The sequence below is a fragment of the Mustela putorius genome, unplaced genomic scaffold (genome assembly GCF_011764305.1).
Source record: "Mustela putorius furo isolate JIRA1106 unplaced genomic scaffold, ASM1176430v1.1 tig00003863_pilon_pilon_pilon, whole genome shotgun sequence".
In the NCBI taxonomy this organism is placed as follows: domain Eukaryota; kingdom Metazoa; phylum Chordata; class Mammalia; order Carnivora; family Mustelidae; genus Mustela; species Mustela putorius.
The window spans coordinates 29,732,785-29,746,596 of NW_025422015.1; the positions used below are offsets into that span (position 1 = coordinate 29,732,785).

General features: G+C 34.0%; 1 protein-coding gene across 1 annotated transcript in view; it reads left to right on the forward strand.

Annotated features, from left to right (window-relative positions):
- Nucleotides 1-13,812, forward strand: part of TRDN (triadin) — a 389,840-nt gene that overhangs the window by 213,727 nt on the left and 162,301 nt on the right. The window contains exons 14-15 of the mRNA XM_013063299.2: nucleotides 8,980-9,031; nucleotides 13,614-13,645. Coding sequence (XP_012918753.1) covers nucleotides 8,980-9,031; nucleotides 13,614-13,645 — 84 coding nt within the window. The remainder of the gene's footprint in view (nucleotides 1-8,979; nucleotides 9,032-13,613; nucleotides 13,646-13,812) is intronic.

A 13,812-nucleotide genomic window follows, 5' to 3' on the forward strand; every position in this document is an offset into this window, starting at 1 on the left:
TCACTGGTAGCTCCCAATCCCTAATCCCCCTCCCATCCAGCAACCACCTTTCCATTCTCAGTACCTATGAATTTTGTTTTATTTTTTCATTTTGGTTTTTTTTTTTTTTGAGTCCACATATTAATGAAATCATGTAGTGTTTGTCTTTTTCTGCCTGACTTATTTAACTTAGCATAATTTTCTTAAGGTCCATCCAGGGAGACACCAATAAAAGCAAGAACACCAGACCTGCCTGCTCGCATTCTCTCTCTCTCTCTCTCCCCTGCAACCTCATTGTGTGGCCTCTAATATGCTATGTAATTTCCAAAACTTCTATGTAACAAAATGTTGTTCATTTTTTTTCAAAGTTCCCTGATGTTTGTTTCTAAGGGCATCTTGCCATCATCATACGAACCACAAGGGCCAGTCTAGTCACAGCATGGGTTATGGAGAGGCTGAGACTGACACCAAAAAAGTAGGTTTTCTTTGGTCTGCATCCCAATTCATTTTCACAAATGTTGCCAGGGACTATCTAGGTAACAAAAGAAATTCCCTCTCTTTTGTTAATGCTGAAGTTTATTTCCTCCTTTTTAAAACATCCTCTTTCTTTGACCTTGTTGAAACCAACATTATTTGGCTTCTTCTTATACCCTATTATGATTATCTTTCTCAATGGAAAAACAACTTGAGGAGTGCCTGGGTGGCTCAGTCAGTTAAGCATCTGCCCTTGGCTTAGATCATGATCCCAGGATTCTGGGAGCAGCCCTCTGTTGAGTTCCCTGCTCAACAGGTTATCTGCTTCTCCCTCTGCCCTCTGCCTCTCTCTACTTATGTTCTCTCTCCTGCTCTCTCTCTCTCTCTTTAAAATAAATAAATAAAATATTTTAAAAAACAAAAAAGAAAGAAAGAGAGAGCACATCTATTTACTGAGATTTCAAGGTGAATTATTTTGACCATAATTTACACTGAAACATTTTTAAAATTTTTATGTTCACGTTTCACGTACACCAACCAGATTCTTCTGCCCCAGCCAGATTGAGCAATTATCTCACATTGCACCTTTATTTTCCTCATCCCTTTTGTGGCTCTATACTCTATTTCTCCTTCAAGAGTTATCTATATCCTGCCTCCTAAAAAACTGCCAATACTAAAATTCAGATTACTATACCCTTTGTTTAGCATTTTTCAGGTAGTGCCCTTAAGGAGTGGAACTAGTCCTAATATTTAAATGTCATGGTTCACAGTAAGCACACATGCAATAAGCATTGAAGAAAGAATGAGTGATAGACTTCAATAATTATTTGGAGAAATATTTTCTCATTTAATGTCAAATTGGGTGTTGTTCATTCCCTACACTCTGTTCAACCTGAGAACAAAATTTAGTAGAATGTGTTTGCTTAAAAATACACTTCTGAATTCTCCCTCAGATTTCTTTATTTAGCACTCTGTTAAGGATTCCTTCTTTTTGGAAATCATTCTAACTTATCGGTGTAATAAATCTGCATTTTATAAATCTTGCTATTTTTATAAGAAACTTAGATTTTCTTTGAAGCTGATTATAACATCTTCAGATTTTGACATCTGTAGTACTGTAGAGAAAAAAAAAAGACTCAATGAGTCTGGGCAATTTTATGAAGATAATTGCTACCCATTTGGTTTACAATTTTCAGGTATATAACAATGATCTTTCAAACACCTTGTCTCCTAATCATTATTCATTTATTCATGCAAAAACATTTACTGAATGCCTTCTCAGTGCCAAGAACTCTGTTAGAGGCTGACGATACAAATAAGAATAAAACAGTCTTTGCTCTCAGTTTTTTCCTTCACAATCCTTACTATTTTTTTTTTGTAAGGTTACATTTACAGTTACAATTTTGTTTGTTTACATAACATTTCCAAATTGGGTAATTAGATAAAAAGAGTGTGCATTTCTTATTTTCTAGAAAAGTGAAAAACAGTATGATAATATTCATAGACACTGTTTAGTAATGTTAGAACAATAGCTACTGGTATTTTTTAAGGGCTGAACTGAGATAATTCTGTTTTATGATATCATTTAATGAGGAAACCATTCCCCTTCTATATGTAAGTTATGAATTAGAGGAACTACCAATAGTACCTCACTTAATTTTTAAGACTGAAATTTTAACTGGGAAGTGTGGCTGAAGAGTCAGAAATTCTGTTTTCATTGTGTGTGTGTCTGTGTGTGTAATAAAGTAGCTTATAGCCTCTCTCTCTTTTTTTAAAGATTTTATTTATTTATCTGACAGAGAGAGAGATCACAAATAGGCAGAAAAGCAGACAGAAAGAGGGGGAAGCTCCCTCTGCCAAGCAGAGAGTCCAATGTGGGGTTGGATCCCAAGACCCTGAGATCATGACATGAGCCAAAGGCAGAGGCTTAACCCACTGAGGCACCCAGGCACCTGAGCTTATAGTCTCAATAAATTCCTTAGTCTCAAAAAAAAAAAAAATCTTGACTTTAAATTTTGTTTTGTTTTGTTTCATTTTGTGTAAAGAAGCAAAAGCAATCCTTGCTAAAGGAATAAATCGTTTATAATGGGAAAGCAAAAATTTTCTAAACTCTGTAACATTCATTTCAATGAAAACATCAAATAGCTACTTGAGTCTTTTTTTTTTTTTTTAAGATTTCTATTTTCTTGACAGAAAGAAAGAGAGCACAAGCAGGGGGAAATAGAGAAGGAGGCTCCCCAATGAGCAGGGAACCTATTGTGGGACTTGATCAGGACCCTGAGATCATTACCTGAGCCAAAGGCAGATGCTTCACCAACTGAGCCACCCAGGAACCCTAGCTACTAGAGTTTTAAATGTACTAAGAAGTGTATGCTTCTCCTAAGAGAACAGGTCCAGGTTGATGGTCAGAATGCTTGTTTTTAAAATATTAACAAAGGAATAATTGTTTCATGGTAAGGGAGGACTACCAATGTAAGCTCAGTAATAAAAAGAAATAAATAATAAAAATACTTGCTATCAAAACATAATATAGGTAGCATTTTAAAATCCTCTTATTAGTGTATTTGTGCTCATAGTAGTGTATTAGTGTTGATAGTCTCTAATTTTAGAAAGGTGCTCTAGAAGGTAGAAAGGGCCCTGGAGTGATCAGCTCGGGTTCTCTCTGCTTTAAGCAGATCTATCTAGGACTCCTCTAAGACAGGTGTCTTAGAGACATCTCCAAGAATGCAACCTCATATCTTCCCATGATAATACTGCATGTCATTGTTTTACTAGCTGTCTGGAAGGAATCTTTTTCTTAACCTAATGGAGTCAGCCCTCTCCTTAACATCCCTATGTATATTCACACACATATATATACACACACATATATATAGACACATTTATTTTAGGATAGAAGGACAAATGATCTGTGTCTCATTTATAACATTTGTTTATTTTCCTAAAAAGTTTCCTTCTTTTAGTCATTTAAATAAATTAATACCTAGGTCTTCAGCTCTAAATTTAAAATTCCCTTCTTACCATTCAATCCAGACAACCAAGTGATGCCACGAGTGGGGAATGTACATTACTCTAACAGTGAACATTCTGACTGGATTTCAAGATTTTTTCCCTATGCTTTATTCTCTCCAAATAACAAAAGGAAAAGCTGATTCTATGTGTAGAAACTATAAATAGATGTTGACTTACATTTAATAAAAACATCAAAGTTCTCTTTTTTCAAATTAAGAAATGCTTAGAATGGTTTTGATCAAAATGATAGTATGTTTTCTTAAAAAGATTAAGAAAAAATCAAGGGAATATTTTAGCAGACATTGAATAATCATTTTCTTTCTCAATTAAACTCTGTAATGCTAAGATATTAAGTTAAAAACTACTTTGATTCTAAAACAAAATACATTGCTTGATGAAACAAAAATTTCCTGGGGGAATAAGAGAAGCTAAATTATGCTACCTATTGTAAATGATGCTGCCAGTTTATTTAGATTTTTAACCTCCAGCAATAACAGATTATTTTGATAAATTATTCATGTTTCTGCATTGTGCACCTTTTGCAATTTGCATATCTGGCAGCAAATAGGCCCTCCTTTCAGGCTTCAGTCCCCTTGGTCAGACTGGATGGCCAAAGGCTGCTTCATGATTAATTTCATCTCAATAGAGTAATTGTCACACTCAGATGAAACAATGCCTCTGAAATGCTTTCCTGGAGCTATGAAGTACAAGAGGCTTAGCTTAAGACCTTTTAAGCATATAGTAATTTTTGGCTTAAATGTTAACCTTTCTCTATTTCAGGAGTATCTACATCTAAAAATAGTAAATTAGATTTTATAAGAATAGAAAACAATGATTTAAGGCTTAATTTAGCAGTTCATTAGACTGCCAGATGATTTGACTTTAGAGTTTAGTATCTTAGTCAAAAAAAGAATGTGAATATTTTAATGGATCAAGGTTTCATATTGCAGGTTCAAAGTTTAGCTGCTGAACTTGTAAATATTTATTTTTTTCCTAATTTGTGGAAAAGTTATTCAACTTTTCTATGTTCAGTTTTCTTACCTAAGAACAATCTAAATGATTCCCACTACTAGAATTAACGAGAGATGGCTTTGGAGACTTGTTTCTTTTTCTTTTTTTTAGAAAATTAATGAAAGAAAATTGATTTGTAATTGGGTCCTAAAGAAATGTTGATTCATGCCATTATTTTAGACAGAATTCTTAAATTTCCAAATCCATGCAAATTGTTATAAATTTGTTTGAAATAGTGAAATTCTAAAAAATTCCAAACTTCAGTCAAGGTCACACTATAATGTAATGAAAATAAAGTTCTGAAATTTAATGTTAAAGCACTTTCTACATATCATTTCATAAATGATCAAAGAGAAAAAGAGTTTGACTTAGTTTTTATCATCTTAAAAATGAAACAAAGCCCTAAATTTAATGACTCATTCCAAAATGGTCAATTAGATTTTTTTACACTTTTATAGTTGGATTTTTTATGCAATCAATTGCTTACATGTTTTTGAGTTTTCCCAGTATTTTGCTAGGTGCTTGAGTTATGAAATTGAATAAATAACTCAATAGTAATCACAGGGAATTTACAGATTAGTAGGAAGCTAGAGTTTTGTGAGTAAATAATTAAAATATAATCACTGAAACAGAAATCTGTATTGCTGACTCCAGTGGGCTGGTTATGGAGAAATGACCAGGATGAAGACTAAGTCATTAGAAACCATTAACTACTTTACCACCTGCTGCCATTCATTCTCCTGCCTTTGTCAGATTACTCACCTCTCTTTCTTTCAGCTTTCTTTTCTATTTTGCTGTTTTGTGAAGGGATTTAAATGTTACTTAGGAATTATTGATTGTTATTTTTGAAAGAGAAAATGATCACTTCCAATTTTGTTTTTCTAAGATTTTTTAAAATTTATTTTTGGGAGAGAGAGGCAGAGAGAGAGAGACAGAGACAGAGAGAACACACATACTCAAGACAAAGGGGAGGGGGACTCAGACAGGAGGGAGCAAAGAGAGAGGGACCAGCAGAGAGGGACAAGTGGCTTCCCGGAGCACTGTGGAGTTGGATCCCACAACTACTGGAACTGAAATCAAGAGTGGAACACTTAACCTACTGAGCCACTCAGTCGCCCCCTAACTTGCTTTAAAGAATAAAAACAATAGAGGTGTCTGGGTGGCTCAGTAGGATAAGCATCTGCCTTCAGCTCAGATCTTGATCCCAGGGTCTTGGGACAGAGTGCCCCATTGCGCTCCCTGCTTAGCAGAGAGCCTCCTTCTCCCTCCCCCCAGTCATTCTCTCTGTCTCCCTCACTCTCAAATAAATAAGTAAGTAAAATCTCTTTTTTTAAAAAAAGAATAGAAACATTATAAATGTAATTATTTATTTTGAGGGAACTGGAGGATGCTTAGAAAATATTTAAAATGTAAGTAAGATCACCACAATACTATTTTTCATCTACTGTCTGTTAGTCAAAGACCAGCACTGAACTCAGTGTAGCAGTCCATTTGCTTTACAGTTATGCTAAGAGACACATGGCTGGCTCAGTTGGTAGAACATGCGACTCAATCTCAGGGTCATAAGTTTAAGATCTATACATTGGGTATAGAGATTACTTAAAAATAAAATTTTTTAAAAATAAGCTTATGTGAAACTTATACTAGTTGCATTTGAAACTGGATTTACACTTCATATTAAAAAAGTCAGGATGAACAGAGTCTTATAGATGAAAAGTTTATAGTAAATGAATATTTAAAGATTACTTGACAAGACATTTGCAGACTCATAATATTTTTTCAGTTTTGTAACTCAGACTGTTCCATTTGGCTACTCTGATTCTTGACAATTTATATAAATACATGTTTTAGGAACCTAAGGATACTAACTTCTCTGATAATTTTCTACTAAAATATTCCCAAGTAAATTATGCTGACATATTAATGTAAGCCCATCATTCTCTAATTTTGCAGTCCAAAATAATATTTATTAATTTCAGAATTATCTTAATCTTTAGTTGCATTTTCTTATCACTCTGCATTTTTATTAAAATCACTGCATTTTATGTCAAAAATACAACTGTAAGAACTACCAAATAAAACCTTGGGAACTATGAAATTATGGAGGACAAATAATATTTTACTGCTACAGAGTTGAGAATTAGCTCCATTAAAGTCATTCCTTTGTGGGTGGACATTGTCTGTAGAATGACCCCTTTAAATAACATCTTTTACCTGGGAACAGTATCTAGAATGTATTACTGTGCATTAGTGGATGGGTGAATTTGGGGGAGGGGAGGGATGGAGAGCTACGGCATAGCAGAAAAAAGAGTCCAGAGCCTATAAGCCCTTAATACATGCCCACTCAACGTGCACACAGCCAGACCGATACTAGGTAGGGTTAGTGAAGGTATAACTCTTGAGAGATAAGACTGTCACCTGTCAAGATACTCAAATGGAAAATGCTGAATGGTCAGAGCCATGATCTGACCCCTGATCATTGAGTGAGGAGGCAGCTGACAGAGTAACTGAATGATCAACGGGAGAAGTAATAAGGTCCTAAGAAAAGTTCCCCTAATTCACAGTTGGGTACACCGGGTGGTGAGGTAGAAACTTCATTGTGGAGGGATCGTTTTAGGAGCCATGATCTAAGAGAACATAAAGAAGAAAGAAAAGATAGGAAAATCAGTTTTTAAAATTCTAAGGTACTATTTAAAAAAAAAAAATCTTCTTTTTAAAAATCAGGAACTATTTTACAACTCTCTTGTATGTTGAGGAAACACCAGAGCAATGTAGGATACTTCTGGTGATCTTTTGGACCTATCATTTCAACCTTTCATTTAATTTTTCATTTACCAATGTTTATTAAGTGACTACTAAATGGTAGTCATATAATATAGGCCTAGAGCAATACTGGGAAATACATTAGTTAAAAATTCAATATATAAATTTTGACGAATTACTGAGTCTGTTTATTCTGGATGTGACAAAGATAACATTAGCATGAACCTGGCATGGATTTTTCCTCCAGAAAAAAAATAATAAAGAGATCATAGGTAAAATAAAATCAACTTAATTTTGAATATTAATTAATTTTGAATATTAATTGAATATTGAGTATTAATTAATTTTGAATATTTGAATATTTAAAAAATATTTTCTCTGAATAATAAATAGGGTAATAAAAACACACATAAATCAAATAATATTTCTTTTATAAAAACAAAATGAAAAATTGGCATTATCATAATCTTTGTTATGCTATAAATGAATGATTATCTCACCAATAAAAGATAAAGCATGAATTAGAAACAAAACCTAAAATACATGGAAACTTTGATTCTTTGCAAGTTATTCTGATGCAATCTTATTTTATAACTCTAAAAATGTAATATTAAATAAGGTATAATCAACAGTTGAAAATAATTTTTTAAAAATGTTATTTATTTATTTAACAGAGAGAATGAGAGAGCACAAGTAGAGGGAGCATCAGAGGCAGAAGGAGAAGCAGGAACTCCCATGCAGGACTCTATCCTAGAACCCTGGGATCATGACCTGGGCCAAAGGCAGACCCTTAATGGACTGAGCCACAAAGGCGTCCAACATTTGATGATAATTAAACAAAAGACTGAGAATCTGTGTATCTCAGCTACTACATTTACACATAGCTTAGTGTTGACACAAAATAGGTCCAACCAATAGGTGATTAATGAAGGAATAAAGGTCAAGATCTATAACAAATGACCAAATCTTCCTTCCCATATTAAGTGATAATTTAATCATCGAGAGCTTACTGGAGATAATTATGAACTGTTATGTAATGAAATGGGAAATAAGCATTGCTTTTTGAAATCTTTATTTCCCCTCTATTCTTCATGCTAATTAATTAAATATACATTTAAATATTTATCATCTGTGTTTTTGTAGCCTGTTTCTTTAAAGAGAAAATTCTGAAAAAATAAAAACAAAAACCCTAAGACAACAAGGAAGAAAGACTCAAAATGAAGTTTTCTGATTCTCTCACAACACACACAGCTGCCCAGGACCATGCTAACGATGATGGGCAGCACAGCAGGACAAGGGATAACATCTTGAGTCGAAGACTGGAGCTGGATATTGGTTGCTCTAGGTTTTAACCTCATGTTAGTCACTCAATGAGCTTCTATGAGCCACTTTATTTAAGCCTAATGTTCCATCCATTGCAAAAATCTGTTAATACAGAAATAATTCACAAAGAAATGTGAGATTTTTGAACTCAGGTGCCCAACAAATGCAATGCTCCATGGTCAGTCAACAGTAAGGCAAGCAGTTTTGAGAATTTTTTTTTTTTTTTGTCTCAAGTAAACCTAATTTCTTAATTATTTCTCCTAACAATTGTGCACATTTCTTAACAAAAATTCTGAGTGCTGAGGAAAATGTTTTTTGTGTTTGTTTTTGATTTTCTAATCTCTCCCTTTTGGGGGGATTAAATATATTTTTGATCTGGCACTTCATGGTAACTTATTTATCTTTTTTCTTTGTAAGATCCAGGGAAAGCTCCTGAAACCAAACAAGGGACTGTAATAGTTGTGGCACAAGATAAACAGTAAAACACTTTAAACATTCTGTTTCATTTTTTAAAGAAAAGTGCATAGCACTTTATTGACAAAAGCAAAAGCTGTTTATTGCAGAATAGCACCATCTGCTGGGTTATTATAGAAAATATTGTTGTATTACAATACATGTTTCGAGTATTTATTTTTTAGTAGTTGGAGGAAACATGAAGGACCCAAGAATTAGTATGTTGACTCCAAGTTTCAGTCATTGAATCTTAACTTACATTTCTAAAACAAACAAACAAACAACAAAAACCAAAACAAAACAAAAAGATAGATTGATAGATTGATAGATGACAGAAAGATTGATACAGATATATAAATAATACAAAATTTTCCCAATATTTTCAGTTATAACTTGTAATTTGTGTCATATTAGGAAAGTTAGAACGGTAATAAATTCATATTATTTCATCTATATTAAGACTGCAGACACTGCGGTGCCTGGGTGGCTCAGTGGGTTAAGCCTCTGCCTTTGGCTCAGGTCATGGTCTCAGGGTCCTGGGATTGAGCCCCGCATTGGGCTCTCTGCTCAGCGGGCAGCCCGCTTTCCCTTCTCTCTCTGCCTGCCTCTCTGCCTACTTGTGATCTCTCTTTGTCAAATAAATAAATAAAATCTTAAAAAAAAAAAAAAAAGACTCCAGAAATTGGGTTCCAGATATAACTACAAACAAATCACCTTAGTTTGTATAAGCCATCTGAGAAAATCAGTTTCAATAATTACTAATATCTTTGGGCTATCAAAAGTGGTGTCCTTTAAGAGAACTTCAGAAAAATGTATAATCAATATTTATCTTTAAATATATATAATCCATCAAAATATATAATCAATTATTTATCTTCATTTATTTTTTGAAATTTATTTTAGAGAAAGAGAGAGAGCAGGGAGGAGGGTAAAGGGAGAGGGAGAGAGAGAAACTCAAGCAGACTCCCTGCCAAGCATGGAGCCCAACTCAAGGCTCTATCCCAGGACCCTGAGATCATGACCTGAGCTGAAACCAAGAGTTGGATGCTTAACTGACTGGGCTACCCAGGCACCCCAAAATATTGATTCTTTAAATCATCAGTTTGGGAAAATTACTTCTTTAAAATAATTGTCCTATGAAGTTATTTTTTTATTTTTACTTTTTAATTTTTTTTAAGATTTTATTTATTTTGACAGAGAGCACAAACAGGGAGAGCCGCATCTGAAATCACATCCTTTGAGAAAGCTATGCTAACTCCTGTGTGTCTCCAAGTGAACAGAATGGAATATGATTCATCTGACCTTTATTCTTAAATCATGAAAAGTAATTTGATGAAAGCATAAGGGAAGGACAGAAGTGTTCTGACTTTTGTCATCTATGAAAACTTTACAAAAGATCATACTTGGGCAATAAAAGGTAAAATATTTAATAGAGGAAATATTTTTTCAGGTTTTTATTTTATTTTATTTTAATTTTTTAAAGATTTTATTCATTCATTTGACAGGCAGAGATCACAAGTAGGCAGAGAGGCAGGCAGGGAGAGGGGGAAGCAGGCTCCCCGCTGAGCAGAGAGCCAGATGTGGGGCTTGATTCCAGGACCCTAAGATCATGACCTGAGCAGAAGGCAGAGGCTTAACACACCCAGGCACCCCTAGGTTTTTATTTTAATTCCAGTTAGCTAACATACGGTGTTAGTGTTATATTAGTTTCAAGTGAAAAATATAGTGGTTCAACACTTCCATATAATATTCAGTGCTCATCACAATGGGAGCACTCCTAATCCCCATCACCTATTTAACCCACTGCCCCCAACTCCTCACCTAATAGAATCTTGCTTTCTTTCCCATAATTAAATTACATTACAATATCTAGTAATAAAGGATATACATTTAGATGGTGTTATATTTGTTACTGGGCAGAAAACCCTTGTAGCAGACTCCTCAGCATATAACATAGAACATGTTTGCATTTAACCTGGACTCAACCATGAGCAGAATCATCATATTAAATATTGGTAAGATGGGTTGACTGGATTCCATTTGACCCAAATAATGCCATTTATAAGCAATGCATATACTAGGATAATTAGGAGATGTGATACCAATTTTTACTTTTCATTTAATCATCAGGTTGTTCAAGGAAACAGTCTTCTTTAGAAGGATATAACCAATACTATGGGATGTAGAAAGGCAAAACAAATATTATTATCACTTTTGGGGTTTTATTCATGAAAATGCAGCTTGGAGTCATTTCCTCCAGCAAATGGCTACAAGTTCAAAGAATCATTGTGGTTAATGTATACATGTTCTCATAAAAAAGACACACTTGCCCTAAGACACTTCTGCTTTGATTGAGGCTTCTGAGAGCTTTAGTGGCTGTGGAACTAGTACTTGAGGGAGAAGTTTAATGTTACTTCAGTGTCATATCAGAGGAATTCAAGGGGAGGAAATTGCAGAGGTATCTGGAAACTTGCTTCAAATTTCAGTTTGGAGCCATGGGCTCTTCATTTTTACATTCCAACTAGGCTGGACAAGGTGGGCTCAGAAAATACTCTTTTGGAATCAAAGATTTATTATCGAATCATTAATACCTGAGAGTTAAACAGAGTACACAAGGCAAGATTTTGGGGCTGTTCACTAAAATGGCAATGACACATCAAAGCAGGGATACCCGGCAGGGATAAATGTCACTTGTGCTGTGCACATCCATTGATCTTTCTTAGGTTTTATAATAGCACAGCCACATAATTAAATAATGTATAGAAATAATTAATACTTGCCTGTACTTCATTAGGAGACAGAGCTTGAACATCATCAGCAGTATTGCCGTAACAAAGGCTGATATTTTGGGGTATAAAATAACAAAATTGAAAATGATACTTGCAGTGTGATGAAAGACCAGAATGTATCTGTTCATTTATTTATTTTTTTTAACCTTATGACAGATGAAATATCTAAAATCTAGTTTTATATAAGGTGTGAGTAAATGTGTACATATTCAACTTTATTATGAAAATTTAGCACACTTTCTTTGGGAGTACATTTAAAAATTTTAACAAAGTTTAGAGATAAAGAGGAGTATGAAATAAATGACCCTATGCTATAGATTATAATTTAGAGACATAAGAAATTTAAATAATATCATAAATAGAATATCATGTAGTACTTAATTGAATTGTAGAGATAATAAATGTCATACTAGTTAAGACAAAGTGATTTTTAGTAAGAGTTGGGGGTTGAGGGATTCCTCATGGATGAAGGATGAATTCACTTGAGCTTGGAGCATTATTAAAAAATAAACTGGCAGAGAAAAATAGCATTACTAGTATAGATGGCTTAAAAAAATTAAGTTGCTGATAATTAGTAAAGAATATTGTCATTATCAGGATATGAGACAAGTATGATTGTACTGATAACTTGGGAAAAAATGCAGCTAATATGGACATTTTGAAGAAATAGTATTTAATAGAATATACAGAATAAAACAAAGGAAGAATTTAAAATGGTACTGATCTTTTGGGCCTGGGTGAATGGAATGATTATAATTGTCAAAAATAAGTCCCATGGAAAGGAACTAGCTTAAGGGAGGAGGTGAGGATTCATTGTTGGGCAGGTTTGTGTTGAGCAGATGGAGGGGCATGTAGGCAGGGAATTTTCTGTAGCCAGTAAAATCTAGGTGGGTCTAGGTGAAGCCCCAGTGAGAAGATGCACATGAAAATGCCTTAGTAATTGTAGCACAGATTGAACACCGGAAGTAGTCCTAGATGTTGGGTCTAGGAGGTCCAACAAATTATAATTCACTCAGGCAGGATTATCTGAATCTTTGATTCTATTTATGTGGCCTAAGGCTTCTTGGAGTGGGTTTGGCTCTTGAAGAACAAACCAAGGGTCATCTTGCTAGGAGCAATCCCAAAATGACTAAGCACCTCCCCCAGTCATTTCTGGTAACACACATTAGTTACCAATTGTATCCAGATTAAGATTCATGATCCAGGATTAGATGAGTTCTACCACAGAGAAAGTCAGAATTTAAAAGTGATTGAAACGTGCTGTGCCTTTTTTCTGTGTAAAGATGGTGTACATTTACTAAAAGTGGGGTGGACTTGTCATTGCCCCTTGCTGAGATGGGACATTTTAAATACTACTAACATTAACGCATATAATAAACTGGTATATAATTTCTTAGTGGCTAGACACAGATAATTTATGAAATATCACTTCCATTTTTGGCATAGATCTAGTATATTCTTCTAGACATGGCTGTGGTTTTCTCAAATGTAACAATTTCAAACCTAAAATAAACTTATACTAAACACATACTGTACTTATCTATTTGACTTCTTGTCTATGGAACAATATATTTTTAATTCTTTTTTTTGGCCTTATGCTTATATCTGAGTTCTTTTAAAAACCTTCACATAAAATAATATTTTCAGGTTATTCTCCTATTGCAGAAGTTGGATGGATTAATTGGATTAATTTGTGCATAGATAACCACTCAGTTTATGAATACATGGAATACGGTCTCATATTCCCAGTAGTATTCTGAAGAATGATCACTTGGTATGTTTTAACACTATTTTTATTTATTTTATTTCAGCAGCATCTAAAAAAGATGAAAAGAAGGAAGGTATGTTTAATGCAAAAATCCCATTTTGCCTTTTGTGTAAACAATTTACCAAAATCCAGAATTGGGTTTTGTTTGCCATCTCTCCTATGTTTCCTTTGGATAACTGGATGTGTATTATGCAGACGTTTCTCATGAATGTATTCTTCTGCCTTACTTCATATAAAAGG